This window comes from Struthio camelus, chromosome 7, assembly GCF_040807025.1.
Source record: "Struthio camelus isolate bStrCam1 chromosome 7, bStrCam1.hap1, whole genome shotgun sequence".
NCBI classification, from domain to species: domain Eukaryota; kingdom Metazoa; phylum Chordata; class Aves; order Struthioniformes; family Struthionidae; genus Struthio; species Struthio camelus.
The window spans coordinates 14,379,799-14,407,597 of NC_090948.1; the positions used below are offsets into that span (position 1 = coordinate 14,379,799).

The 27,799-nt window shown below is 46.4% G+C and overlaps 2 protein-coding genes and 1 long non-coding RNA gene across 6 annotated transcripts in view; 1 reads left to right on the forward strand and 2 right to left on the reverse strand.

Moving 5' to 3' along the window:
• GSTO1 (glutathione S-transferase omega 1) overlaps nt 1–27,799 on the reverse strand; it is a 44,851-nt gene that overhangs the window by 592 nt on the left and 16,460 nt on the right. Inside the window, exons 6-8 of one of the 4 annotated variants that reach the window (XM_068949702.1) lie at nt 13,038–13,166; nt 11,751–11,863; nt 6,935–7,166 (exon numbers count right to left, since the gene is read on the reverse strand). In XM_068949702.1, the coding sequence (XP_068805803.1) occupies nt 7,051–7,166; nt 11,751–11,863; nt 13,038–13,166 (358 nt within the window). In that variant the 3' untranslated portion in view covers nt 6,935–7,050. Of the gene's footprint in view, nt 1–6,934; nt 7,167–10,839; nt 10,905–11,447; nt 11,864–13,037; nt 13,167–27,799 lie in introns of those variants that run through there. The other 3 variants (XM_068949704.1, XM_068949703.1, XM_068949701.1) reach the window with 3 other exon arrangements.
• Nucleotides 108–25,653, forward strand: ITPRIP (inositol 1,4,5-trisphosphate receptor interacting protein). The gene is made up of 2 exons (XM_068949700.1): nt 108–636; nt 19,724–25,653. The coding sequence occupies exons 1-2, from the start codon at nt 572–574 to the stop codon at nt 21,384–21,386; spliced, it is 1,728 nt and encodes a 575-aa protein (XP_068805801.1). The 5' UTR covers nt 108–571; the 3' UTR covers nt 21,387–25,653.
• Nucleotides 24,396–27,252, reverse strand: LOC104142424 (uncharacterized). Its single transcript, XR_693707.2, has 2 exons — nt 26,243–27,252; nt 24,396–25,871 (listed from the first exon to the last, which is right to left on the reverse strand). It is a non-coding gene; the product is annotated as an uncharacterized lncRNA (long non-coding RNA).

Here is a 27,799-nt window from a genome sequence, read left to right on the forward strand (position 1 = left end):
CATACCCGTGTTAAATATCCGACCATTGCCACAACGCTACGAAAACAAGAGGAGTGCAGCAAACGGATGTACAGTTCCGCTAAATCAGATCGATGTTACTATCATGCTGCTCAGATGTGTTTCCCTTAAGCTTCTCTGTGGAACCGATAGTTGTTTAGCAAACTTATTTCTCTGCTAGAGCTTTCAGAAGAGGCATTTTAATCATTGAATGAGGGCAGTTTTGGAAGCCAATTTATTTTAATCCGGCCTTTCTTTATCATTGAGTCATGCTGTGCCTCAATTCCTCCACCCATAAAATGAAACCAGTGACACTTCTCTGCCTCAAAAGTTGTTGGGCAGATTCACAAGTTCCCACTTGTGCCAGCTTTGAAAGGGAAAACGGCTCAGCGTCCCTGGGATCTCCTGCTCCTTTGCCTTGATAAGAACTAGAAACAAGGTCGACTCTTTAAACTGCTTTCCTGGCTCCCAGGCATGACCGCCAGGAGGTCGGGATACCTCTGAGAAGCAAAATGAACGAACGCATTTCCTGTCCTTGCCCAATCCCCTCATTACCAAACGGTCTGCGAAGCTAATGGGGGAGCCGGGAGAAGGATCAAACAGCAGCTTGCTGAGGGACACCTCGCAGCTCTGCCCCGGGTGAGTTGAAAGAGGGAAAGGAAAAAAAAAAACAGCAACAACAACCAAAAACCCCAAGCCGCTCCGGACGGGCTGGGCGGGCTCGGCTGCACTTCCCCCGCGGCAGCCGCCGCCGCCAGAGCCGCCGAGCCGAGCCGAGCCGAGCCGGGGCAGGAGGCCGGCGGGGCTCCCGGCAGCGGCCCCGGCCCCGCCACCGGCCCGGCCCGGCCGCGCGGAGCGCAGCGCAGCAGCCGCCGCCGCCCCGGAGCGGAGCGGAGCGGGCGGCGCCCGGTAAGTCGCGGGGGCGCGGGGCGGGCGCGGGGGCCGCGGCGCGGAGCAGCCGGGCCCGGGAAGGGCGCTCGCTGCCGCCGTGGCCCGCGCGGGAAGGGCTGTTGCCGGGGCTGCCGCCCCTTACTGGGGAACAAAACTGCGGGAATCGGTGCTGTTGCTGCTGGTGAGTTTCTGCAACAGGTTGTGCTGGTGTGGCCCTTCTCCGGTTCCTTTCATGAGGTAAAGTCGTCTGCTAAATGCATGTTTTATGCTCGAGCTGTGCATGTGTGCCTAGACCCCATGGGTGTTCAGGCAGTGTGAAGAATCACGCCCCAAGGCAGATTCTGCGCCCACCAAAGTTCTGGCAGGCTGTGGAGGTCTTTCAGCTCTTCCTCCCCTGGCAGCCCAGCAGGAACCAAGTGCAAAGAGGAGAAACCAGCCTGTTTTCTGGTGGCCCCGCAAGCCACAGTAGGACTGTCTGTAGCACCCTGAGCGGAGTACGTGTTTGAACCTCTGCAGGATCCAAGTTGCGCTGAACAGAGTCTGGGTAGCCACCACTTTTTGCTGGTACCCACAGCACATGGGGTCCGTCCGCCAGCGGTGGTCCCAGGAACGAAGGGCTGATGCAAAACAGCGCTGAGGCTCGCTGCTTCTTCAGCGTTGCATAAGAGTGGCTTGGGTTTAACTTGCTTCAAAACTTTTTTGCCTTTCTACACAGATCTCTTAGCTCTCTCTGCTAAATACTAAGAGGAGGAGGAACAGTGCTTTTAGCAGAGCTATGCGTATGTGTGTGTGAAGGCAGCAATCTTCCACTGAAGCAGTTCTCTTGGGAACAGCCATATTAAAATCATTCAGGAAAATAGTTGCTGTTGGTGTCTCTTATATGGTTAGGCAGGATGAAGATGAGCACTGGCCTTGTCTCTGAGCAAGCATTACTACTAATACGTTTGTAATAAGGGTGTATAGGCCTAAACCATACCTGGAACATCTCCTTCAGGCACAAGTATTTGCAGTAAGCTGCCAAGCAGGGACCTGAGCTCTCTGGCTAAGCGGCGCTTGGGTGAGGAGAGCAATTGTAGCAGGCTTTTGTGAGGCTTGTGAGTTATATGGTTTGGTGATGATGAAGCTGCACTGCCCTTTTGCAGCTCTGACTAATGTTATTCTATCCACCTTCATAGACTTCTGCTTTTAAAACCTACTGGTCCCAATCTTCCTTAATATACTTGAAAGGGGTTTCTTCGATCCTAGAGGAAAAACCAGGCCATTGGAAATAGAAATGGAAACTTAAAACTTTATCTTCAGCCTCATTTTCACCCCTGTAGACACTTCACACTGCTCCCATGTGGGGTATACATATATTAAGTGTGACTGCCACATGTGTGGAGAGAGGTGAATTGATTTAGGAAAGGTCAGAGAGCCAGAGTCAGTACTGGGATCAGCTGTGAGGGATTCTTGGTGCCTAGCCAGTAGATCACAATTTTTTGGCGTGAACATGGTGTGCAAAAACCCTGTGGTCTGTGTTTTAAACAGCGGTATCTCTGCGGAGGAATCAACCTACTCACTGTAGAAGTTCTACCTGTTTAACAACAGCTCAGGCGGTTGCTCCTCCCCACCTAACTGTCTTCGTCTTTTTGTTGCTTGGAGCATTACATTATGTTAAGATCAGCCTTGGTTTCATCCAAGCCAGAGACTAAGTAGTCCTGGTCACAAACCGGAGTAGTTTGCTCTTCCTGAGTGATTGTTTTGGGCCCTCTGACAACCAGGGCCAGCAAAACTGCATGTTACGGTCTCATTTCGGATTCTGCTGATTCTCTCCGTGACAATAAGAGCCCCTGGGTGCCTGTGCAACACTGAGGTCTCTGAATTATGGCTGTGCTTGCAACCTTAGTTACGTGGCAATGAGTAACAGAGAGAAGAAATCTGACCTACAGAAACGTAACACTAGCGCTCAGTGAGCTGATCTAACTAATTTATGAGTTTGTTTTTTAAGCAGAAACTTTATGGTTTTCATTAAAGCAGAACAACTCTGCTCTGGCTTTTGCAATTGGCCTACCTTCTGACTGTTATTTCAGTATTTTGGAGCTTGCCTATAAATATTTTTTTGCAAATAAAGCAATACCAGGAAACACGCTTACTGGGTTATGTCGTGGCTCACTAATTATTGTGCTGATAGCTTAAATCAGTTCCCTGAGTGCAATGAGTGCACCAACTCTTGAGGGGTGGTTTATTTTTTCCAGTTTCTACTGCTCTCTGCTGACACATCTGTATCCCCCCCCTAAAACAATACTCCTGGCAAAATATAAGCATAAATTCAGCCTCCATCAAGAAGAACATTAAGAAGCAGTTATTCTGGGAAACATTGATCCACCTGAAATCCATAAGGAATCTGAATGAGCCTGCCAGCAGTATACTGTACTCTTGCACTCTCAACTCCACAGAGTATAATCCACAGAAAAGGTGCAATGTAGCAGGGATCTGAGGAAAGGCTACTGGGTCATTCCTCCAGATCGCCTTTAAAATAGGCTGTTGGATGGGCCAGCTCTTTCTCTTCTAAATGTTATTATAACCCATTTACACTGGGAAGCAGTGAGTTTGCTGCCAGACAGCATACTTTCCATCAGAACGTTTAATTAGTGGGTGGTGCAGAGAGGTAGAGGCTCTGGTCTTCAGGCTGGGGGGAGGAAGGGAGAACAGCTAGGGTGCGTGCTGGGTGGTATTCCTGTGCACAAGGAATTGCACGTTTAGCAGGGATGCCAGCTCAGCTGTGTAAGCAAAGCCTTCTGCCCACTCACCCCTCAGCAAGGGAAATAGGAAGGGAGGCAGGTAGCCAAGATTAGAAGGAAAGCCAGCCCAGGGGTGCAGCTGGGTCAGGCCTTTTCCTTGCCTTCCCCCCCAGCCCCGGGGGTTTTGGTTTCCACACGCATGTGGACCACTCTAAGTTGGCCAAGCCATCCTTGACTCTGTGCTAAACACAGGCCTGCCTCAGAGTTGAGCTCTTCTGGTCAGTGATTTGACAAAACAAACAGGTCTTACTGCCATATCCTGAAGACCAAACTAGCTGCTGAACTTTATTGGAGCAAGGGCAGGTTTGATTTCGGGCGTGGAGAAAAGGCTGTCATACAGGGCTGACCCAACCAAAACCTGTGCCGTATGCCTTGGACTGCCTCTGAGTGAGAAGAGTTGTTTTTTGCCAGCATGTGAGGATGCAGAGCAGAAAGACCCTCTACCAACTGGGACCTTAAATCATCTTCTGCTCTTTCAGTTGGGGTCTATTCAACATCCATAACAAAAGAACAAGAGAGGGAGACCCTCTGCATTTCTGAGATTTAACAATTATTTTAACAAGTGAGAACACCTAAGTCCCTTAGCAACGGTTCCTTGCTCTTCTCCCTGTCTGACAGCTCAGCTCTTCTTCAGCTCCTTTCATCAGAGCAGAAGTGCCTGCTGTGCCTTACTGGCCTTGAGCCACCATGGGACCAGTCTTTGCAGGCCCTGAAGGCTGACAGACATCCACTGGGGTATTACAGCATGGATCCAGCTCTTTTGGGATTGGGGTGCATTGCTCCCATGCTCAGTGAGCAGCAGCCTGTGCTGCTTCTCACAGTGACATGCTGTTCCCAAGGCATGATCTAAAAGATCAGGGCAGAGATCGCCTATTTGGGCCAATTTGGCAGTTTACCCTCGCAGGCAAAGAAGGAAATGGAGAAGTGAGACTGCACGTGCTGTCCGGTCAGAGCAGGTATGTGGGAGGAGGGAGGGCTGATCAGTCCCCTCCTCAAGGGCTGCCAAGTTGAAGTGATCTTGATTCCCACGAAGGCAGACAGGAGAACAAGGACACGTCAGCCTAATATTGAATCCTCAAAGGAACCTGCTACCAAGCTCATCTCAGCCCATGGAAGGGCTATTCCTGATTTCTTTAGGCTTTGGATCAAGACTGTAAGAGGGTTTGAAGTCGCTGTGATCACAGCTAGTTATCAGGGTGGTAGACTCCTCTTCTGCAACCCACTGTGCGTAGTTGCGCAACTGTTTCATTTATCAGCACGCAACTAACTTTTCTGGCCAATCAACTTCTACTTCTGTTCAGAGGAATTAACGTCGTTTCCTGTTTCATTGAATATTTCTTAAGTTCTAAAATACCCCTTCTAAAATACGGTAGTTTATCTTTTGTGATTCTGCATTTCACATCTTCCTTTATGCTCTTAGACTTATTTCTTGCCTCTTCTCCTATGTTTTCTGTTTCTCCCATTAGCTCTCTAAACCAAGCTCCCCAGCATTTCTACCTAGCAAGCTCCTTCGAGCAGCTAGACACCTTCTCTAAAACAAGCCAATCCCAGACAACCGTCCCAGCCCTTACACTTATGCTGCTGCTAATTTCGCCCTAATCCATTTTTAAAAGAGAGGGCTGGAGGACAAGGATGGAGTCTGAGGAGGGAGTTCCTCTTTTGTCAGTCTGTCTGCAACGCTGACAGACCTGTGGCGTGACTTGCACATTTTCTCACGAGAGGAGCTGTTTTAACTCTTCCGTGATCACTTCAAAGATGTTTTTTTCTGGTCTCTTGAGTTTCTATGATCATTTTATTAAGTAAGGGGCTGATTTAATCTCTATTTTAATCAATTTCTAATTTAGATAACTACATTATGCGCTCATCTTCTGCCTGAACTTCCTGATTCATTCTCTTTGTGTTCTGCAGACTTCCTGGCTGTGCTTCAGTAGTGGGCGACTGAACATAGTCTTCTCTGCGTCGCACTGATAATAGTAATGTGACGTTTAACGAGCACCTGTGAAGTCCTGTAGCAGGTAAGTGCTCCAGGGGTCATTCTCCTTTCTGTGACTTGGAAAGCCTTTCAAGCGGCTCTCCCCGGGAGATCTTGAGCCTCACAGTAGAAATGTCAGAAGGAAAGTGGCGTGGTTCATGTTTCAGTAACCTTTGTGTTGTTCCTGGCAGCGAGGGTCACCTCGCACTTGTGAAGCCCACCTGATGTAGCAATACTGAGAAGGTTTAATTTGGAAATGGCTTCAGTTTGGAAGCTCACTGTTAAAAGCTTCTCTCTTCTGGCATTCAGTCTAGAATTGCTCTGCGTGGTACCATTGGCGGGGCGAGGACAGCAGAGGGTGATGGCAGAGAAGAACAAACAGGCCCAAGCTTTGCTGACAGCACCTGCTGCTGCATTTACTGTCGTGCAGGAGAACTTGTCAAAGGTACCTTACCCAGACCGGGAGAGCGCTAGACCTCCCTTTTCCAGCTGTAGGGGAGATCTAACTTCTGGAAGTGCCTGGGCAACCTCTGCATAGTCAGGGGTGACAGCGGAGGCAAGTGCTCTGCCATCAATGGAAGTGAAATAGCAGCTTTTACGAGTCAGCAGTGTTAGGGTTTTAATGGTCTGGATTATCTTTGTACCAGAAACCCTGTGAAACCCAAAGAAAGCAGAGCTGTCTGGTGAAACGCACACCTTTGGCAGTGCTGCTCCACAAGTGTGTGACAGCAGGCTTGGGGGTAGCAGTGGTAGAAAGGGAAAAAATGGAGCTGGTGGTAAAGGGAGCCGGCAGAGCAGCACTCCTGGTTGCTAAAATTCTTCCTACAGCTCTGAGTACCTGCTATTCCGTGTATTTCATGTGTTGTTTTTTTTTTTTAATCTGGATCTGCTCCTGCACTGGATGGTGTCTGTCCCCTTCTTCCCATCCCAGTTAGTTCAAACGGCTGCTCTGCTCTAGCAAAGCTCTGCTCCAAAGCATTTCCTGGCATACTCTTCCAACCTGCCCAGATCAAAACTTTGACAGCTGGCCCCTTGCCATCCTCCTGTGTGTAAATGAGGTGCTCTCTCTTTCCCCCATCATCTTTCATTATTATCCCTCTTCTAGAGGCAGGTTTTTCTGGCTGATCCAGCACATTATTTGTATCAGTGATATTTGCCTGAGGGCAGAGATGCTTTTTCAGCATATACAGTGAAAACATCTGATGCAACCCACTGCCATGCATGTGGCTTGGAAAAAACAACTTTATTTGGCAAGGTTGAGGGCCATAGAGGCCAACCGTTTCAGAATTAAAGCCTGCTTAGGCGCAGTCTCTGATTCATATGGTTATTTCAGTTGTGTGACAAATACAAGCATACCGTTCTTTCCCTTTCAAAACCATAGCGTAGAGCACGTAGAGAAGGTTCTTGCACCTAAGCAGAAAAGTGACGTGTGCTGCTGTAAGACGTCAGCTGAGCCAGCTGTGTCACCAGCTGCATCTTTCCCTGGATTGCCCTAAGGGATGGTGGTGCCACCACTTGAAAATTCACTGTTTATAGACAAAAGCAAATGAAAACAATGAAAATCTACCTCTCTAGGCCAGAGACCTTTGCTTTCAGTTCTTCAAAATCACAGAGGATTTGGTGGTGCTTGGTGAGCACCTGATTAGGGAGTGGGAGCAAAAAGTTCCCATGTTGCCTGTGGGGAAGGAAGCAGCTCCCTAGGACAAAATGCCATGTATATGTGCCAGAACCTCATCAGGGCTTATGCCTCTCTTCAGAAAAAGTGCGTGCAGTGATTAGGAGAAAATCCTACAGGGAAAGGTAGTTAAGCACTAGTCTAGACTGTCTCGTGAAACAGAGATGGTGTTTTGCTGGAAGCTTTTCAGAACAAAGTAGATAAAAAATTGCCGGAAACCATTCAGGCAGCATAGGCCCTTCTGTAGGCAGGGGGAGAGACTTTGTCGCTTCTTGAGAGCTCTTTTATCCCAGTTTTTAGGCCCCTGTAGAATGTTAATATAGACCAGAGACGGAGCTAAGGAGATGTTCTCAAGCCTCCTGTGAAACTTAAGTGTTTACAATACAGTGCTTCCAAGAGGGGCTTATGCTTGTGTGTGTATCTGCATCCAAATATATATAAATGTATATCGTTTTTTAATGCTTATTTCCCAAATCATTTACTCTTGATTGTTCAGGTACTTGACTGCCACTGTTTTCAGATGATTTCACTGGAATTTTCTGTAGTACACTACTTCTGAAGCTGCAGATCACAATACATTCATAAAACTAAAGACGACATTTATCTCTTCGCAAAGGCTGGTAGGGGGAAGGATGAGCTAGGTTTCTACTTTTTGCATAGCTGAAATACATCAGCAAACCCTCCCCTGGTGTGATAAGTGATAAGATAATGATATGGGTATTCGCCTCAGCTGCAAGTAAGGAACGGTGTAAGGAACGGTGTAATAAGGTGTAAGGAACGGTGACGTAAAATATCTGCCACTTTAGATGACTTAAGGATATAGAGCTTTACCGTGGGTCTACCTAGAGAGTTGGTTATGCTCAGTCTGAGTATCAAGGCCACCCTCTTCTGCAGCCAAAGTTGAAAGGCAGTCTGAAAGTTCTGCCTGAAGTCCAGCCAACCTCTTTGTTGAGCCATAGGTACTTCACACTTGGAACAAGCACTGGTTGCGATCTCAAACTCAGGAGTTGTGGGAGGAATTGTCAACTGAGAGGGATACGTCTGCATCCTAAGTCATCCAGAACGCATGTTCTTAGCTCAGTCTTGCATTTGCTGCTATCCTCAAAGCTTTCAGATACCCATGTGGAGCTTTAAGCTGTCATCATTCCTAAGCTAAGCTCCTTGACTGCTCTAGCAAGGGGGATTTTTGTGCCCATGAGCAAGGGCCCCACAGCTATGACTCACAGTTCCCATTGCGCTGTAAATTAGATTTTGAGTGTGGCAGAGAGGCCGTCCCTTGGCTTTCAAACAAAGCCTTCCTTTGTTGTGCTTATGTTTTAAAGGAAGCAAGCCTTTGTGTTCACCACACACATGTCCCAAATGAAAAACAGCTTCACAGCCCTCACGTGTGTGCTCAGTACTTTTGCTACAACAGTGAATGTTGCATCACTTTTATCCCATGAAGGTTTTCTTCGAGCTGTTCTTCCCAGCATTCAGTTTGCAAACTGTTTAGGGAAAGGAAGAGCCTAACGATGGCTTCTTTTGTTGGGATTGAGCAAAGAGCAGAAAATTATTATATACCTTATGGGTGCATGTAGTAATAGGCTGGTTTCTGACTCACTCCCTAGAGTGAAAGCAGCTCAGATACTTCATGGAAACACTGTACGGAAGTGAGTGTTGCTTACTTGTATGGCTTTTATTTTCTCTTCTGGCTTGTATTGATTCAAACTAGTTTTAAAAACCAGGGTTAGCCAGCAATACTCTGCAGCCAACATATTTGTGCGTGCATGTGCCTCTTGGCAGTTTTTAGGTTTGTGATTAGTAAGGCAAGAAGGGGCTTACTGCTTCTGAAAGCATTCATGCTGTTTCTTCTGTTCATTTGTAGAGTCATCGGTGAAATAAGGGGGCCTGATTCTTCCTGCATACACTGGTGTGTCATGTGGAGTGCCTCTGCTTAGATCAGGGCAGTTATCCCAGTGAGAGCAGAGGAAGCAAGACACTACCCTAAGAGTGCTCTTTCTTGCTCTGTCTCCCTCCCCACCCTCTACCCATCCCTGCAGTATTTTCAATGTTTTTTACCTTATTGGGGAGCTACGATATCTTTTACGTAAAAGCCAGGATTTCATGAAATGGCATAAAGCATTGCTTTTCATTTTTGTGGTGATGTTTTTGCTCTAATAGCCAGCTTTTTAATACTGTTCCTTCCCCCCCTCTGTTTGAATACCAACAGCTGTAACTAGTTATCAAAACAATAGTCCGATATCATACAAACCACCCATCCTATCCAATGTTTTTGAGCCCTGTTTAACTAGATACTTGGGCCTGACATGGCTGTGTTAATTTATCACTGATTCAAGACTATGATGGAGTAGATGATCCTGAATCAACCAAATACCGAGCCCACAATGACAATTTTTTTTTGCTGTATTTTGGTTTAACATCTCAGTGTGGAAGTATGTGGCAACTTAAGACTTTCTACAGTCTGCAATACATAAATGCTTGTTGTTAATGGCTGAAATGAGACCTTGTAGCTTCACATGTAAAACAATCATTCTACGAGTCATGTCTGAGCTGTGCCAGTATCCACATGTGCTTTTCTGGGATGTGCTGGAATGGTGTATCCCTGCTGGGAAACCAGCTTTCTAATGATATTTCCTCCAACCCTTTGAATACTGAAGCATTCATTTCAATGGATATACAATATACAGTTAAGCTGGATGGGCAGGGATACAGGGAATATGCTTTGATTAACTTTAGGATGGGCAGAGACAGAGTAACCGCTGGCTGATTTAACTGTGCTGGTTAGATTTTCTCCACCCTTTTGAGAGTTAACTGGGGAAAAGGAGGGTAGATTTAATGAAGCATCTTGGCAATTGAACCCTTTTTTGTATTCTCACCACCTCCCCCCATACTTCTCTTTCTGTGAGGTGACTGCTTCAGATCAAGGAGCCATAGCTGCCTACATGTGCAAAGGGAAAAGTTCCACGACAGAGAGCAACAGTCAGAGTGGGTCCTCCTGTGTGAGGCAGAGGGCATGTGTGCTGTGACATTGCTCCATATGTTGCAGTTGATATTATCAGGCTTTCAATAAAGCAATGGGGGGTTATTGTCATTTGTGTCCATCTGCACTGCTGAAAGAATGTGCAAGGGAAGGAGCGGCTATTGTCTTCGCGCCTATCCCATTTGGTTTGAGGGGGAGGGAGCTGGTGAGATTGGTGAGCCAACTTTTTTTTTTTCCAGTGAGATTTTTGTTTCCTCCTAAAAACAGAAAAGTTTGGTCTGCTCCAGTTGTTTTCCTCACAATTAAAAGGCAAAACTTACTTGGCTTGAAAAGCCAAGCTGTTCCTGGCTGGAATCCTACCACAACAGCTAAGTACGTGGGTGGGAGTACATACAGACTTCCTACCTTTCCCTTCATGCTTCCCTCACAGCCAGCAGCACATTCCAATTTGTAAAAACCCTTCTCAGCCATAGCAGGGGGGACCTGAGGCATTGCCCAGTCAAAAGGCAAAAAACACATTCAGACATCATTCAGGATACTGAGAAACACACTCACCGCGCTAATAGCTTTGTCTTATGGCCTTCATGTACGTCCCCTCTTGTTGCCACCCTTTCAAAGAAACAGCAAGTGTTTCAGGGGCATGACTTGGTTTTGCGCTTATTTAACAGCTATTATACCCATCCTTGACAGTGGCTCCTAGCTTCTGAAGCCGAAAGAGACCAGAATCATGTTCTTGTCAGTGGCATGTGAGAAATGGTGATTTATAAATATCCAGATAAACCCTCCAAACTCAGTGATGAAACTGAAAATCTAACAGGTACCGCATTTCTTTGGGTTTTGGAAAAGAGCCCTAGAAGGCAAATAACTCCTCCTGTGCCACAATGAGACAACTCTTCTGTCTAGGCTTTAGGGGCAGGGGGAAGAGGGACCATGGGCTTTTATGGAAACATTTTAAAAATGCACCTGTATGTAGAGAAGGCTGAGGCAGGAGCAGAGGGGACAATCTGGCAGTATCTTAAGTTCTACTGCAAAGAGAAAAAAAACGGTCTGTCCTTCTCTTACCCACAGCGGTAACTGGAAGTTAGGGGTTCAAACCGCAGCAAGGAAGATTTAACTAGGCATGACAAAAAGCTTCCTAATGGCAAAGATAGCGAACGACTGGAAGATGTGAGGAAAACTCCCTGTCCTTCCCAGAATAAGTCAGACACCCATCTGCTCAGAGTGACAGTGGCAAAACCTGTCCTCACTTGGAGTTCTGGAAGTCCTTGCTGTAGGGTGTCCCAGAACCCACAACATACCGGCTTTGCTGGACCTGAGAGTGCATGGTAGCACCTGCCTCCTGAACAACGTCTGCGCTGTTCACGTCCTTATCCGCCCCTAGGCTGCCTATGTATGGGAAGGGAGGTCTCCCTAATCCTGTACACAGGATGAGCATCAACATTTCCATGGAAATACCTGATATGGTGACCTCGGGAAGAAAATATTGCTTCCGAATGTCCGCAGCAGACCTGTTGAGCAGGATGTCCGATGCAGGCCGTGCGACTGACCCTGTTGGCACTGAAACAGGCCTGAGACAGGATGTTCACAGATGTTACAAAGGTTAACGTTCTCAATCAAACAGCAAAACAACAGTTATCAGGCAAGTGGCCTTGTCCAACTGGTGTCCTATGGCCAAACATCTAATCTGGGGTGGGGCTTTGTAGGCATGTTCTGGAAGGCAATCGCTCTCATCTGTCCCCATTAAGTATTGCGTGGTGAGCTTAGGAAGTGTGCCATGTCGAAGCATGAGTAGTAGGACTGGAGTTATAAGGCACTTATAAAGTCACTAGGGGCATGTGGTCCTGAGGTCTAATCCCTTGCTCTGCCACACCCACCTTGTGTAATCCCAAGCAAGTCACCACCACCAGCTGGCTTGTTCTTTTTAAAATATGATTCTGGTACCAGTCTCAACATCCAGGCCTCATACACTGGTGTATTCAGTCCTGTCCACTGATGGCTTTGGTAGGGAGCCAAAGACAGAGCCTGATCCCATCAATCCCATGCAGAACCAATTCTTAACTGTGCTGGCAACTGAAATTTAGTACTTCATGGCACTAATTTAATGTTCAAAAGGGCAAATCAGAGCATGAGTTGTAGCTGCTGTAGCTGGTACTTTCTGTCCCCTGTCAGCTCATCTCAAGAATGTCCTGCACGCTGCCGTGAAACAAGTTGGTGCTACTAAGACTGTGTGTCGTGTTTTATGGCTCCTAATTTTTCTGGCTGGTGTCTGTGCTGCAGCTGACTACATGCTCAAGAGATGGGAGAGCAGGAGCCTTTTCCCAGCTGCCCCGCACTACTTGTTCTCTGGGTGTGCTGCACTGGATGCTGCCAAAGCAATGCTTAAAAGCTGGTGATGGAGCAGAAAGTTGGAGATCTTCATTGCTCTCTATGGCTCTGGGCACATGTTCTCACTGCAGCAGTGGGGTCGTCATCCTGGGAAATGGAAGCCACGTAAGGCTCCTCATATAAGCCTCTGTGCTCTGACAGCCTATGCCACGAGACACCCTGAGATTAAAAACTAGACACAGCCATATGTGCTAATGCGTATGCAGCTGAGTGGAAAGGGTAGACTGGTTTAATTAATTCTTAATCACTTTGGGGTGTGTTTCAGTACGTGGGCTCTGCATGTTTGCCTCAGCTACGAGGGCCCTGCAGCCTGAGGGTCCAACGCCACGCCAGCCTGACAAGGTGCCGCAGCCCCACCTCTCTGACTCAGATGAACCTAGAAACTCTTGTTTCAAGATGTAGCTCTTCTGCATGACGTCTCCCATGAGCTGGCTCAACGGGCAGCTTCCATCCCACTGGGGTGCTGGGAGCAAACACAGTGCTAACCTGGAAAGAAATCTCAGTTAGTTCTGGTCTGAAATTCTTCACCAAAATGGCACTTCTCTCTTACTCCAGAAAATGCTTCTTCAGTAATGCTGGTCTCAAGAACAAGACAGGCTTGACTGAAGTCCTGCCAGAACCAGCTTCTCAAGTCCTTTGGAAACCCAGGTCAAAACTGGAGATCAGAATATTGACCTGAAAGCAGCCAAGTGATGAGGGCAGCAGCTTCAGGAGCTGGGAGGGAGAACAAAGTTTAAATTGCTGTTACTCCCTCCTGAAATTGGAGAAGAGAGTTGAACACCAGTTTCCCTCACCTCAAATAAATGATTTGACTCTAAGGGCATAGATGTGTGCTGTTTTTAAATGTGTGCATTTAAAATTAAAACCTGAAAGATTTGTGGTTCTTCTCAGTGCAAAACAGACAAAATCTGAGCAAAGGCACTCCCAGCAGCTAATGGCAGGGACAAGTCTTGATATCATTACCAGAGTTACCCTGTCTAGTGGTACCTTAGTCTTTTTCCACAGACCTCTATCCAGTAATTGTCTGTACCTGAAGCTTTATATGTAGTAGCTGCTGGGAAAACCAGCCTCACTATCCGTCCTGAGCCAGCAAAGGCCTTTTAATTGCTCTGTAAATGTTGATGGGGAGATGGAGGTAGAATAGCAGTGTCAGTGGTGCACTGTTGACCAATTTAAGTGCATCCTTCCAAGCTTTTGTCAGGAACAATAATACAGATATGAGTCTCTTTACAATTTCCATTTCTCTTTCAATGTATGTGTCTCTTACAGGGGGCTACAGACTCTGAATAGTAAGAGGAGACTTGACTTTTCTCTGCTGTAGCCTGGTAGATCTCTGAATACTTGCAGAGATGGCAATGATGTATGCAAACTGGAGAAGGCAGTAGTGTATTGAAAAAGATTTTGAGCAAGCTTAAAAGCTGGCTTTTTTTTTTTTATATTAAAGCTGTTTAATTTGTGTTTCGATGGGATCTTCATAAATGCAGTATAAGTGTTTTCAGACTATACCCTCAAAGGCCTAAAGGCTATTTGAAGAAGAATTGTGGGGCTCCCAGAAGCTCAATGATTAGGGAATAGGGCTGGGCTGGGCTGGGCTGAGCCCAGAATCCCTGGGTTTGAAATTCACATCCTTCCAGCAGGAGTCCCAAGTGCAGTTTAGTGGCTGTTCTGGGCTATTAATCTCTCCAGTCAAAACAAGCGGGAGATCCCATTCCAGATCTCAAGGACCTTCCTAAAAAGACTCTCAGAAATCATATTGATTCCTATGAAGTTCTGGTTTCAAAAACTTGGCAGCTTTCAATGAAAAAAGTTCCCAACCAGCTGTACTTATTATCATCTCTTCAAATCGCCTCTTTTTTGCAGCCTACCAAACCGAAACACAATGAGGCAGCCACCTATTCATTGCCTTTTGTGTTACCCAAATTGCAGGAAGTAATTGAGTATGTCATAAATGACGTCTTGGCGTATTTCTGTGTATCACTGGACTGCATTCAGTGGCTTGAGTTTTTCTAATTTAAGAATCAGAGCATCAATTTGCTCTTATCTGGTTTATTAATGAACATCAGCCAGAGCATGTTTTGCTTCCCATGATTCAAAATTTAAACAGGGGAAAAAATACAGCGGTATAAGAAGCTCCTGGGGAAAGAAAGGAGCCATTAATGAAAGAGAAATAGTCTCCCATGTCTTCAGAGAAGATGGAGGGTTATCTGGGCTCAGGGCACACCGGCTTGGCTTCCTTTCCAGCCCAGGCATGGCTGGCACTGCCTGCATATAGCCAGCATGAAGAGTCCTTTGGCAAGCCTCTCTGGGCATACTCCTCCCTTTATTTTTATGATGTGAAAGTAAGGGAATTTAGCCTGCTCTTCTGAGCATAAGGCCTCCTGGCCCCATGCAGAGACTGCTCTCCCAGCTGTTGCTTGACCTCAGCCAAACCACTTCCTGCCTGTGCTAAGGCTTATGCATTTGTGTATTTAGTATACTGCTTCCCTTTCCTTGCAACACGCTAAGTATAACCGTGCTACAGGCAAGCAGGTTAACCAAACAGTACTGAATCATACAGTGAAGCACTCTGAGAGTAGCTAGTGTGTGAACTGGTCGTCTTCTGCGTGTGTCAATGTGACGCTCTCCTGAAGTGCATAATCACAGTATTATCTTTTCCCTCCCTTTCTGAGGGGTTCCTGCATCATTCAGGGCCTGAGCTGGACCTGCTGCAGGGCTGAACAGGATCATGTAGCCAAGCGGCTGCTTTAGGCTTGAAAGGATGAGGCCTAGCTTGCCTGGGAGCTGAGCATTGAAAGCTGCAGCTGCACTTGGTGAAGCGTTTGAACATACAAAGCGCTGTAGGATGCTACTGATAATTTCTTCTAATTGAGCAACAGAGCAATCAGCTACTTTTATCTCTCTGTGCCCTCACTCCACAGCTGGAGAGCAGGGAGGGTACCTGCCCCCTCACTTCTCAGGGTTATTTAGAGTGATCTTTACCTTAAAACCTGTGAAGCATTCAAACACTGAGCTAGTGAGTACCACAGAAATGCCCAGGAGGAAGCTAGTTACTCTAGTGTCAGAGGCGGGTTTGAACAGTGTTACATGTTCATCAGCACTGTGCAGAAAACTCAACTTTGCATAGCTACGGTCATCGAGCACCAGCTGCCTCAGGAAGGGGGAGAGACAGTCAGGCCCCATATACCACTTGCTCCCGGCCCTCCTCATTTCCCTGTGCTGCTTTCCTCTGCCTTGCTGGCTCTTTCCCCACTTTGTACTCTGGAGAGCATGAGAGGTGAGATCTTCGCTCTCTCATCCAGAAGAAGCCCTACTGAGCAGGGTGAGAGCAGGCTCACGTGCTCTGGGGAGGTGGCCTGCCTGTAGTGTTGCGAGAACCACAGTGTGCTAAGTTAGGGAAGATTTCTGGAGTGCTGGGACTACCGCAAGGGGGTCTGTAAAAAGTAGTTAAATGGAAGCTTATTGCCAAGTCTAGGTGTTGTCTGTGCTTTGAATAGAAAAAAATTAGCAGGGCTGGAAAATTGGAAAAGGTTGAAGATCACTTTGAGAACTTGCTATTTAAAACCTCATAGCTACACTGATCACGTGTGAAATATGTATATTTTTTAATGCTTGAAATGTAGCAAAATCTGATGTATAGATAAAGCAGTGCTACTTCTTTTTCTCAGTCTCCTGCTTGGAAACATTTGGACTCCCTCTTTCCCACACAAAAGCTATCTCAGCCAGGGCAGGCATTAACATTTTTATCAGACTTAAATTGCTTGGGCTGAAGTTAAAAGCAAGTGAAAAGAGCATCCTTTGCTATGGGAAGTGCTGGACCGCCCTAGCAGGCAGTGCTACTGGTTTCACCTGTATTATTTAGTCTTTCCATACTAGCCCAGAAACCCGTGTCTGATGAGATGTGGGAACGCTCTGCCCATATCATCCTTGCAGCTGTCAAGGCCAGACTCTGCTGACTTTGGTCACAGAGCATCATTAACCTTAAGCCTTAATTGGACTTAACGTTTGATTTCCTTACCTACTATGGCTACCGTGGTATAGCTAAAACAGTATAAATTTTCTAGTGTGAACTAGCTACAGTAGTAAAAGGGCACTTTTGACCAAGATAACTTCCTCTGTGTTAAGGCTGAAAACAGATACTTTTCTTGCCAATTCATCCTCCTACCTGATGATGTTCTCACTTCCAGTTTTCATTCTGCTTCTCTGCCAGAGATTGATGCCAGTACAACTTGCAGAGGGAAGGGGTTGTGTACACGCTTCCTAACCTACTCCTGCAAAATCAGTTGGGATAGCCCAGATTGTTAGTGCAACCCAGAAAGAATTCCGCTGTTCTGGCCAGGGATGGACTTGGGGATTGCTAACCTGAGCTCTTCTGCTAGCAGAGCTTTGGGGCAGGTGACCCCTGGAAGTGGTGTGGCCGTGGGCAGCTGGGCAGGGGAGAGTCTTGAAGGGTACAAGAAGATCCAGAGGAAGCTGACTTCTTACAACCTTACGCATTTAGGAAATATTATGGTAACGGTAAAACATGGCATCTGCAGGGACAGAGGTCTAGCAGGGCAGAGTAGCAATGTCGCCCTGGTCAAAACTGAAAGACGAGGCACCTGGCCCCTGGCCATGTTATTTTTAACCTTGGAAAGCAGACGTGGTCTACAAGAAAAGGAACTCACCAGCACTTCCTGCCCTGCCCCTGCAAACTGATAAAGCTGTTTGCAATACAGGGTGACCCCAGTTTATTTTTAAACTGTGGCCAGGCATGGAGCTCAGAGAATAACTGGAACGCTCAGCTTTGAGCGTTAATTCAGCTTTAATTCATTGCTTGATGAATTAAAGAGTTAAGTGTAGAAAGGATGAAAAAGGCAAGTAAGCCATCTCCAGAGCAATGCTGGTGTAAATGCATGCATCTGCATGTGTATGTGATCCAAAAAAAGGGTTGTTAGTAAATGTTACACAGGGAGGGGCACTTAACATTATCCTGAGCATCATGTGAACTTTCTTGCTGCTTGGACAATGCATCTCAATCCTGTTCCCTTCCCTTGCTATTCCAGTCCCAGCCCTCTAGTAAGCAAAGGGATACAGTTCCCATATACAGTAAGTGCACCCAACACCAAAATCTAGATTCCTGCAATCAAAAGGCAGCAGGTTTTATGCACTAATGATAACAAGGCCCACTTGAATGAATAGATCTTCATTGCATGCTCTCTTCAGGCATGCATGAGATTGCCAGAGATGTTCTCAATCTTGCCCAGATGCTGGGACAGCAGGATTTCTGTGGCATCTAAGCAAGCTGGGCTCAGGCCAGGGAGCAGCTATTGCAGAGGTAGGAAATTGCAGCCTTGAGCTCACAGTGCGCGCGAGGTGCCTCACCATATCTTGGCTCTCAGTGAAACAGTCTCATTCCCACTGCAGGATGGAATGGTTTGTCAGGAATGAGATAATTATTTCTGGTCTAATTGATTAATTATTCTATTGATTGATAGACTTTATTTCTGTAGCAGAAAGTATCTCAAACACCCTCTTGAGGCATACATGGGCTGAATTAAAATGTCCTAGCAGCAATAAGAAATCTCCTGCTTTTCTCTAATCCTTCTAATGTCCTTGTGCTAGGACTGAGGGGAGATGTTGCTAGAAAGAAGGACTTGTCAGCTTGTCGCTTCCCAGCACTAGCTGACATCCCCAGATTGTCCTGCCCTGAGCAGGCATGTAGGATATCATGTAGGATATTTATAGAGGTGCCAGCCCTCAAGAAGCAGAAACGCCAGCTGGGAGGAAACAGCCCAGACTTTAGTCTGAGCACACTCTGGCCTAGACCTCTGGGAGGCTTCATCAGGGCCAGGTAAATGTGCTGGTAAAGGGACTGTGCCCCAGAAAACTAGGAGTTAAATTTTTTCATAGTGAGCCCCAAGGCATGGAAACCTTTAAGTGTGAAGTTCAAGCACCAAAGCCAGTAACCACACAAAGCAATCCCAAAACACCATGATATTCTCAGTCATGCCAAGAGCCAGTGAAAGGGATGACATGTGGGATGTGCGTGCAGGCGAGCACAGTGACAGCGGGACCCTGGGTGCATTTCACAACAATGCTGAGGTCACCTCAGGTAGGAGCAAGCTGGCTCAAGGTACAGCTGTGAAGGGGGTGCATGGAGGAGATTACTTAGATCAAAGCAGTAATGTTTACTAATGTCTTCCAACAGATAAATAGCCAAGTAAGCACCAAAAATAAACAACCTGATGCTTTTAAAACCATTGGGTTAAAGGCAACCCTTTCCAGTTTAGCAATCTTTCTGACTCTGCCCTTTTTCCAGGGTCTGCAGTCAAGAGGCATCATAGTGGCTGGGAAGGATGTGCCACAGCATGATCCTGCCACTGCTGTAATGCAGGAAGAGCTTTGCCTGTACAATCTGCTGAGAAGCACAAAACCATGCAGGCTTGTTCCCACCTAGGTGCTCATAACCAGCACTGGCAGTGAAGATTGCCCTGATCCAAGGTAGCTATGTGGGTCCCCTGACAGGCTGTACATAGAAGTTGATTAAGATAGCCCTGCCTATGCCATTGCCATGTCCACTTTAATGCAAATTTAGTCTCCTGTTGAGGGAAAGCAGCGGTCATCACCAGGCCTGTTTTTTCAGATCTGGGGATATCTGCTTTTTTTCTTTGCTGTCCAGTGAACTTTCAAGGAGGGAAGAAGCCTTCCCACATTACCCCAACAGCATCACAGTGGGTGGACTGTAGCAAATGCCTTCACAATTCTTCTTTTAGAAGTTAATTTGGAGATAAGAGAAGGGAACTTTCACTCTCACCATCTGCAGAGATGATCTGATGCCACCAACTCCTTTATTTTCACTCCTTGCCTGTCTGATAAAGACTCTTTGGGAAGCTTGGCTGATACCTGATGGACACAGCCACGGGCTTAGGAGCTTCTAGATTCAGGCACTCTTCAGGGCTAGGAAGGTTGCTGAAGTTTTTATTTAAGTAGGAAGTTTTTTCATTTTTCTTCTTGATGGAATATGCTCCAGATCGTGGGTCATTCTCCCTTTCTTTCCCTTTCAGGGAAGAAACTGCCATGCCTGTGGGAATCTTCCGGGTGTGCCTAGTGGTGATTACAGCTATCGTGAACCACCCACTCCTCTTCCCTAAAGAGAATGTCACCGTCCCTGAGAACACGGAAGAAATCATCCAGAAGATGAAGGAGCGAGAGGAGAGCCTTCGACTGGAGCAATTGCGTTTGGAGCAGGAAATTGCAGGGCAGGAAGCCAGGCAGAAGGCTCTAGAAAAGGCTGCAAAGGTAGTGGAGGAAAGCAAAGAGGAAAAGGTCCCATGGGATATGTGGACTGCTATTTCCATGGTCATATTCCTGCTGATTGAGCTCTGGAGGCAGGATTTCCAAGAAGGGAATTGGCAGGACACAGGCGGTGAAGAGGATGACATGGCTGTCCTGGGGAAAGCTTTTAAAGGAGTGGCCTTCCCTGACAAGGTCATCTTGGCTAGCTTCTATGAGAAGCGCATCCTGGGTACCACCGGAGACATGGCCAGGATGCGGGAGATGGTGGAAGGCTTTGCAGATGATTTGCTGGAGGCCTTGAGAAGTGTTTGTAACCGGGATGCTGACATGGAAGTGGAGGACTGCATGGGTGTGGGGAGCATGTATGAGAATTGGAGAGTGCGTAAACCTTTTGTCTGTGACCTGATAGTGCCTTTTGCCCCCCCGGAGCCATACTGTTTCCGGTCTCAGACCTGGTGCTCTGGCGATTCTTTTCCCCCAGATGAACAAGGTTATGGCACTATCAAGGTCTGCAGAGCAGATGAAGATGTGGCAGGTTGCATCTGTGACAAGACTAAACTGGGGGAAGATATGTTGTGTCTCCTCCATAGCCAAGCCAATACTACCAGGCCCAACAGTGAGATGGAAGACCTTCTGTGCTTCAAAAATACTCAGTATCTGGATGCGGACCAAGTCATGAAGTGGTTCCAGATCGCGGTCACCAAGGCCTGGAACAGAATTTCCCACAAGTATGAATTTGACCTTTCCTTCAGCCTCCTGGACTCCCCAGGGGCCCTGAAGATAAAATTTAGGTCAGGGAAATCAATTGCCTTCAACCTCACCCCTGTGGTGCAGTATGAAAACTCTGATGTTTACTTCATCTCTCACTTCCCTCGGAGTGGCCTGGCAGCAGACCTGCCCTCCAGCACTCACTGGTTTCTCACTTTCGCAGTATACGAGAGGAGGTTCATCCAGTTGGTCTCCAAAATGCTGCCTGCCAATGCCTGCCATGTTAGCTGCCTTCAGATCCTCTCCTTCCTCCACGAGAAACAGTGCAGCCTCACAGGTCCAAGCGGACTCACAAACTACCACCTGAAGACAGTGCTGCTCCATCTGCTGCAGGCACGTCCCTGTCAGGACTGGGCCCCGGAGAAGTTGGAGGCCCGTCTGCAAGACATGCTCAAATTCCTGGAGAAATGTTTGCATGAAAAGAAGCTTTACCACTTCTTCATTGGCAATGGGAAGGTACCAGCAGAGCTGGGTTTCCCCATCATATTCCAGAGGGCTGAGCCTCTCAACCTTTTCCGTCCCTTTGTGTTACACAGGGATGTTTACAGGAAAACAGTGGACACGTTCCATGAGATGCTCAGGAACACATCTGCACTGATAAATGAGTACACAGTACACATTCCACTTGCACATGCAAATGGGATCCATAAAGAATCCCTTTAACCAAAGCCAGCAGGAAAACACTTGTTCCTCTAACCACAAGTCAATAGGGCAGCTTTCTGAAGCCTCCTGGAGGCAACTGACTTTGCCAGTACAGCTTGTTGTCTGCAGCTGAACCTGTCCTGGGCTGTGGTTTCTGCAGTATGGAAGAGGGGATATGGGTAGAAGAGGGAGAAACTGGAAGATGTGGTGTAAAAGTGAGTCTCTGCTCCACGGGTGTGCTGGCTGGGTTTTGTGCAGCTAAATATATTTTTCTGTTTTGTCTCAGTCATGACACAGCGGTGATGAGCAACCAGTATGACTAATTTATTCAGATGCCTGCAATGCAAACGGTGGTGGTGGCCCAAAAACTTCATTTCCTTTGGAAGGGGGAGCTAAGAAAAGGGTAGAGGAATCAAAGAAAGGATTTTGGCATCGCAGGAGCCTGTCTGCTTGCAAACAAACAGCAGGAGTGCTGCAACCCTCTGCAACAAAGCGCAACATGAAACTCAGTGCTAGTGTGGGAAGGAGGGTCCCTACTGAGGTCCCTTGTGCAGATCTCAACTGGAGATCTTTAAAACAACTACAGTTCTTTAATCGCAAGGGAACTGCAGTTGTAGAAAAGCTTGCTTGATAGGACTTGCAGCAGTAATTTAAAAAGCTTGTCCTGTCCTTTAAAACACCCCTCTCCTGCACCCTGCACATTTATTCTCCATGGGGGGGAATGTAGCAGAGCAGGCAGCAGGATCTGTTTCTTCAGACCATTTCATCCGAGTCCTTCATTTCTTTCATGGTAATATGGCTAGTGGGATTTGTCCTTGGCTGTTTTCCATGGCCTCCTTGGATAAAAGAGTGAAATGCTCTTGTTGGCTTTTTGGCTTATTTGTTTGTTTTCCTTATCCCTGGGCAGCAAGTCTGAGAACCAGCAAAGACAGAAATGACTGCTACAGGGTTTTGCTCTACTTTCACAAAAGAGGAAACTTTCCAAAATTGTCCTGTAAAAAGCCCAATCACAGCAGGTTGGTAGCGAGAGGAAAGAATCACCCTCTAAATGAGCTTATGACTCTCCCAGCATGGTTTTAATGAGGTCAAAGCCAGCAAGATGGCTCCAAGTTGGGAGGAGGGGATGAAAGAGGTATGTATACACACAGCACAGCTTAGAAACACTGTGTCTTCTGCTCCCTTGTGATCTGTCATCCTTTCTGCTCCCAAGTACCCAGGCAAAAGCTGCCTGTCTGCCTCCATGTAGGATTTCTTCCGTCCTTCTTAACACTGCTACTCCAATGAGGTTTGCTGTTGGGAGCCACAGCTAGTGGGCCATAATTTGCTGAGACCAGAGTACAATGGAGAAATGACAGCTTCTGCAGGCTTTCAAGACAGGGGAGAATCTTGGGGTATATGCTAAAAAACTCAATGCAGAAATCCCCGAGGCAGAGGTGGCTGAACCCCCTCAGGAAGTAGCACGTTACTGCAGTGCCAGGGGGCTACTAAGCCCCAGCATGGTGGCCTTCTTGGAGGAGAGGGCCCAATAGCTCATCACTCTCCTTTGTGTGCTTTGTGCAGGATTCAAATCAGGGTGTCTGTTCAGATCTGCCTTTTGGAGGTCCCCCGAGTCCTGGCCTCCTCTGCTAAGGCCTCTTGCCTACAGTGGTCTTACATTAGGATTTCCTGCAATGTGCCTGCACTAGGCTTCTCTGAATCCTGTTTACAAGTGGACAGTTGTTCTGGTTGGTGAAACCAATCAAGGATGATGTTACCATGTGCCATGGCTCCACAGGTCCCTCTTTCTTTATCAGTCCTCGCTACCACATGCATCAGAGGGGCAATTTAATCCCTTGTCACTGTTAGGGTCAGCATATAGCAAGAGGCTCATTATCCAGCCTGCTGATGAGCAAACTTTCCATAGAAGTTTCCTCTCTACCCTCTTCCTCGTACTGACCACTTTACCACCTCATTGATGTCTGCTCTTGTCTGTCCCTCCATCAGCAAGGGACATTTTATGTACCAAGGCAGAGAAAGCTCTAATTCCTCTTTCCACACCTGGTTGATAAAAAAGCATTGGTGGCAACAGGGTGGCAATTTCCAGTTTGCTGGAAATTGCTGATCCCTTTGGCTTTTATCATCACAGCTACAGGATGGTTAAATAATATTCCTGAGCAGAAAACGAGGGATAGGGAAGCAAAATGAGAGCTGGGGCTGCCGGCTCATCCCACTAGGAGACAGCCTCGGATCGTCAGCCTGGTGTTTGCTTCAGCATCCTTGGCAGTCTCTGCATGGGAGACTGCCAGGGCTGGCAGAGCAACAGGAAAGGCCTAATTGTTAACGCTAACCAGAAGGCCCTTGGCTTTCATCAGCACAACCAAGCAAGCCTTGCTCAGCGGGAACGGGGGCAGGAGCAATTTCAAGGGACACAACAAGCAGGTAGTGACAAGCAGAGGCACAGGAACAGTGGGTGAATACTGGAGCCTGGAGGCTACATTGGAAGCTGAATAGGATGTTTGCAAACTCGAGTGATTTTCCATTGCTACCTGCTCAGGTTTTACTCTGCAGTGCCTCTATCACATCCAGCTTTGTGTGGGCTGCCTGCAGACAGGTCATGCTGAAGCAGTTGTGGTCTGAGTTGCTTCTAAATGTGTTCCCAGCGCAGCCAGAGAGAAATGAAAATTTCTCTGCCGTTTCCTGTCAAGGAGTCTAAATTTAGCCTGTCCAAAGAACAGAAACAAATTTGTGACCCAGGTCTCTCAGGAAATGACACTCAGGGTTGAAAAATAACTTTTATATAAGATAAAGCAGGGGGAGGATGAGAAGAAAAGGCTGTTGAACAGAATAATCCAACTTCCTTCTTAAAAAATGTCAGAACAAAGCTGTTTAACAGCAGTCCTGTGGGTTTGTAAACATGCCTAAACTTGACTTTACAACAAGTCCAGGTACTGCTGCTTACACTCAAAGGGAACCTACTGAAAAATGGATTGCATCTTTTGTTTTTCATTTTGTGTGTTTGTGTGTATATTTTCTCTTAAACCCAAACTGACCCTGAAACCCAAACTGACACCATGTTCTCATGGTGTCTGGTAGAACGCAAACTGGAACTGAAACAAGGAATCTATGGATTTGACTCCCCAGAAAGAAAATTTATTGGCTTAATTTTCCCACATGCAATATGCTTACTTTGTCCTGAGCATCTTTTAAGAGATTTGTTCTATGCATTCAGGCTATAATGGAACCCACTCACGTCTTTCTGGCAGGGAGAAGTGCTCTTTGTTAATAAGCTCCAGTAAGCTTCAGGGTGGAGATCTTTTTAAGTCACATACCCAGAGGTATACACTTGTCCCGTCTGGGGAGATGTGGGTACACAGCATTTCCCTGGATCAGACTGCAGCTGTGCTACAAGGAGGTCATGATATGAAGAACATCCTTCCTTGCAATGCTTTGTCCCTTTTGTAGTAAATCTTTGTCCACCGAGTACCAGCCCTGTTAGTAACAGGCCACATTCACATTTCATAAAAAAGGTTAAGAAGTCAGTTCAGCTCCATCAGCTGTCAGCCAGTGAAAATGGCCTAAGACTTTTTACTGGTGGCCACGTTTAGTTCTGCCTTGACTGAAGTCTTGCTGGGTATTCACCGGAAGCAGCTTCAAAGGGCAGGGGTGGAGGTGGGGTTTTGTTGTTTAAAGCGAATAACATCATTCTTTTAAAACTGAACAGTGCATGACATGTGAGCAACAAACACACATCATCTCTCTGGTAACGCCCTCATCACTGTGAGAGATCCTAAGAAAGGGTGATCTGCCTACCCAGACCCCTTTCTTGTGTCTCAGTACTGTTCTTGCTCTTTGTTAACCAGATGAACTCCTACTGCCTTCTGCTGGTTTCCAGCCACTCTCTCCACCCTCAACTTGTGGTTTCAATATTTTGTTACAGGCTCTTTGAAAGCAGTGGAATTAGTGGTGGGTTGATAACATCCACTGATCTACAACGTAGCCTCAGGAGCCATTCACCTTTCAGAAATGTCTTGGTCTAACGTTGTTATTACTATGCAGGAGCTGAACGTCATCTAAGAGGAGCTGTGCAGAGTTCACTCTTTACTATGTGCCAACTGCACGATATGGCTTCTCTCTCTGGGCTGTTCTGCATACAGTAGTTATGGGGGGGGGGGGGGAAGGGGTATAACGATGTAATTTAGTAAAGGAATCCAAAACTTTATCCAGTGTTCAAGCAGCAGAATTTGGTGATCATTCACCAGACAATTTTTAATGCAGTCTTTGCAACTTTCTCTCTGTGTTCAGGAAATGAGAATTTACCCACCTTCAACAACTTGGCTGCTGATCACTGAGCGGTTAGTTCTTCTCATAGGACTCTACATGGTAAATAGCCCTATTTATTACTTGTCCTTTTTTTAGCAATATGTTAGCTCAGAAGCAAGACTGTAGTGTGAAGAGCTGTCTTGGCAACACATTTGAGATGGGGAATAACATCAAAACCCTCCAAACCAAGTTCTTCCTTCCTTGACTCTAGAAAGTACAGAAAAAGTTACATTTGAAAGCTATACCCAGATACACAATGCTGTACTCAAACCGCTGCTCTTATAGCAGGACACTGTTAAATTTGTATAGATTTTCTCATGCAGCTTTATTTATAATAAAGGTGGTCTTTACAAAATCTAAAGAAATGTGAAGTCTACTGTATTTCTAGTTTCCCCCAAAAATTTCCTGAGGGAGCAAAAGGATGGAGTTGGGATGTGCCAGGTGGGATCTTAGCACGGTAAGTCCAATAGCAAGATTCCCTGTGATGTACGGACAGCATATAGAAATTGTTCCAGAATAAGATGCAATGTGTAAGTAGAATAGCTCTTCTAGAATAATGCCAGGGATATCAGACTTACCAAAACTATGAATCCACAGGAATTCAAAATAATTATTCTGGGTATCTCTGCTCAAAAAATGCCCTTCTGTGGCAGGCCTCAAATCCTGTTGATAGATGTCACCATTACTGGCTCAATCAGATCTCCTGAATTTCCATTTGTGTTACAGGAATCCTTTTTACCTGCTTGTTTTACAGGTACCCACAGCCAAGTCCCAGTAACACCCCCTCACCGCCTTTGCCTCCTGCTCAGCTCATTCCCTGATATTTTAAGGGAAAGGCACCTCCTTGTTAATACTCTTAATGCACTCTGGCAAGAAATCCAAAGCTATTTATAAGTTCATATAATAAAAAAACTCTGTTTCCTTGTCAACATCTCTCCCAGCCCCACAGAATGCTCTGTGCACCTTTAATTAATGACTCTGCCTTCCAGTGATCTCTGGGGATGAATCAGCATTGAATAGGTCTCAGAAGTGGCTGGCTTAGAGTTGTAGCGCAAGTAGCCAGGAGTTATTCTTTCCTATGGTCAACCACATACTGCAGTAAATGGAAATTGTGAGTGCTGCGGCCCAGGGATCAGCAGCAGTCCTGGTTGTTTTAGTGCAACTTTGCTTTAAAAATAAACAAACAAGCAAACCCCATTCCTTTAAGCTCAGTCTGACAAACCCCACAGCTCAGCAACATTTTCCTCACTGAGCAGCTGACCTCCTGGGGTGTTTTTGTTTGTTTTTGTTTTTTCCTCTTACTTACTTACTGCTTCTGTGTTGCCATGTAACAGACGGGGTCACACCAGTGTAAAATCCTTTTTGGGAAGGGCAATAAGCAGATTTTTGGTCCACACAATGGACATTACGATAATATTATCTACGATGAAGCACCGAGGCAGAGATCGAGACAGAGGCCAACGCTAGCTGCTCTAGATATTTTTTTGCTTTCTCTTCTAGTAGTATAATGGTTTTTCTCTAGGCTTTGAATCCAGATTTAAGGAGCGGCATCTTTCTTCAGAGATTCAAATGCTTGTGTTTTTCTTATCTCCAGGCTTTTTAAAACCCCGATTCCAACACGTTACAGACTTCTGATAAAGTCCAACAACATAAGATTATGGCTACGCTTCACTCCAGAAATGCAATTCTCACACCTGCTGACAATATACTTACAGGTGGACATAAGCTAGAGGTAACAGTAACTCTGCAGTGCAAACCTTAAGTGTGTGATTTACAGCTAGAGCTTTATGTAGCACACTCAGACACAGCTACTTGTTTATGCTCTGTTGGTGTGTAAAGGCACTGTCTGGGATGTCCTTCATTCCTTGAGCAAAGGGACAGACCACCCTAAGCTTGGCTAATGAGCACATGAACTTGAACTGTGAGTAAACCTCTTGGTCTTGGCCTCTCATTTTCATCAATATGCAATTGCCTTTCAGTTGCAGCTGTACTTTTACAAAGAGGAACTGACTTTTTAAAAACACTATTTATCCAGCATAGTCAGGGATACGGGTTTTGTGCACTGATGACAGCCCTGAGTGAGAGTCCTGGAAATAGTGTGCATAACAGCCATTCCCTCCTGCTGCAGAATGGTT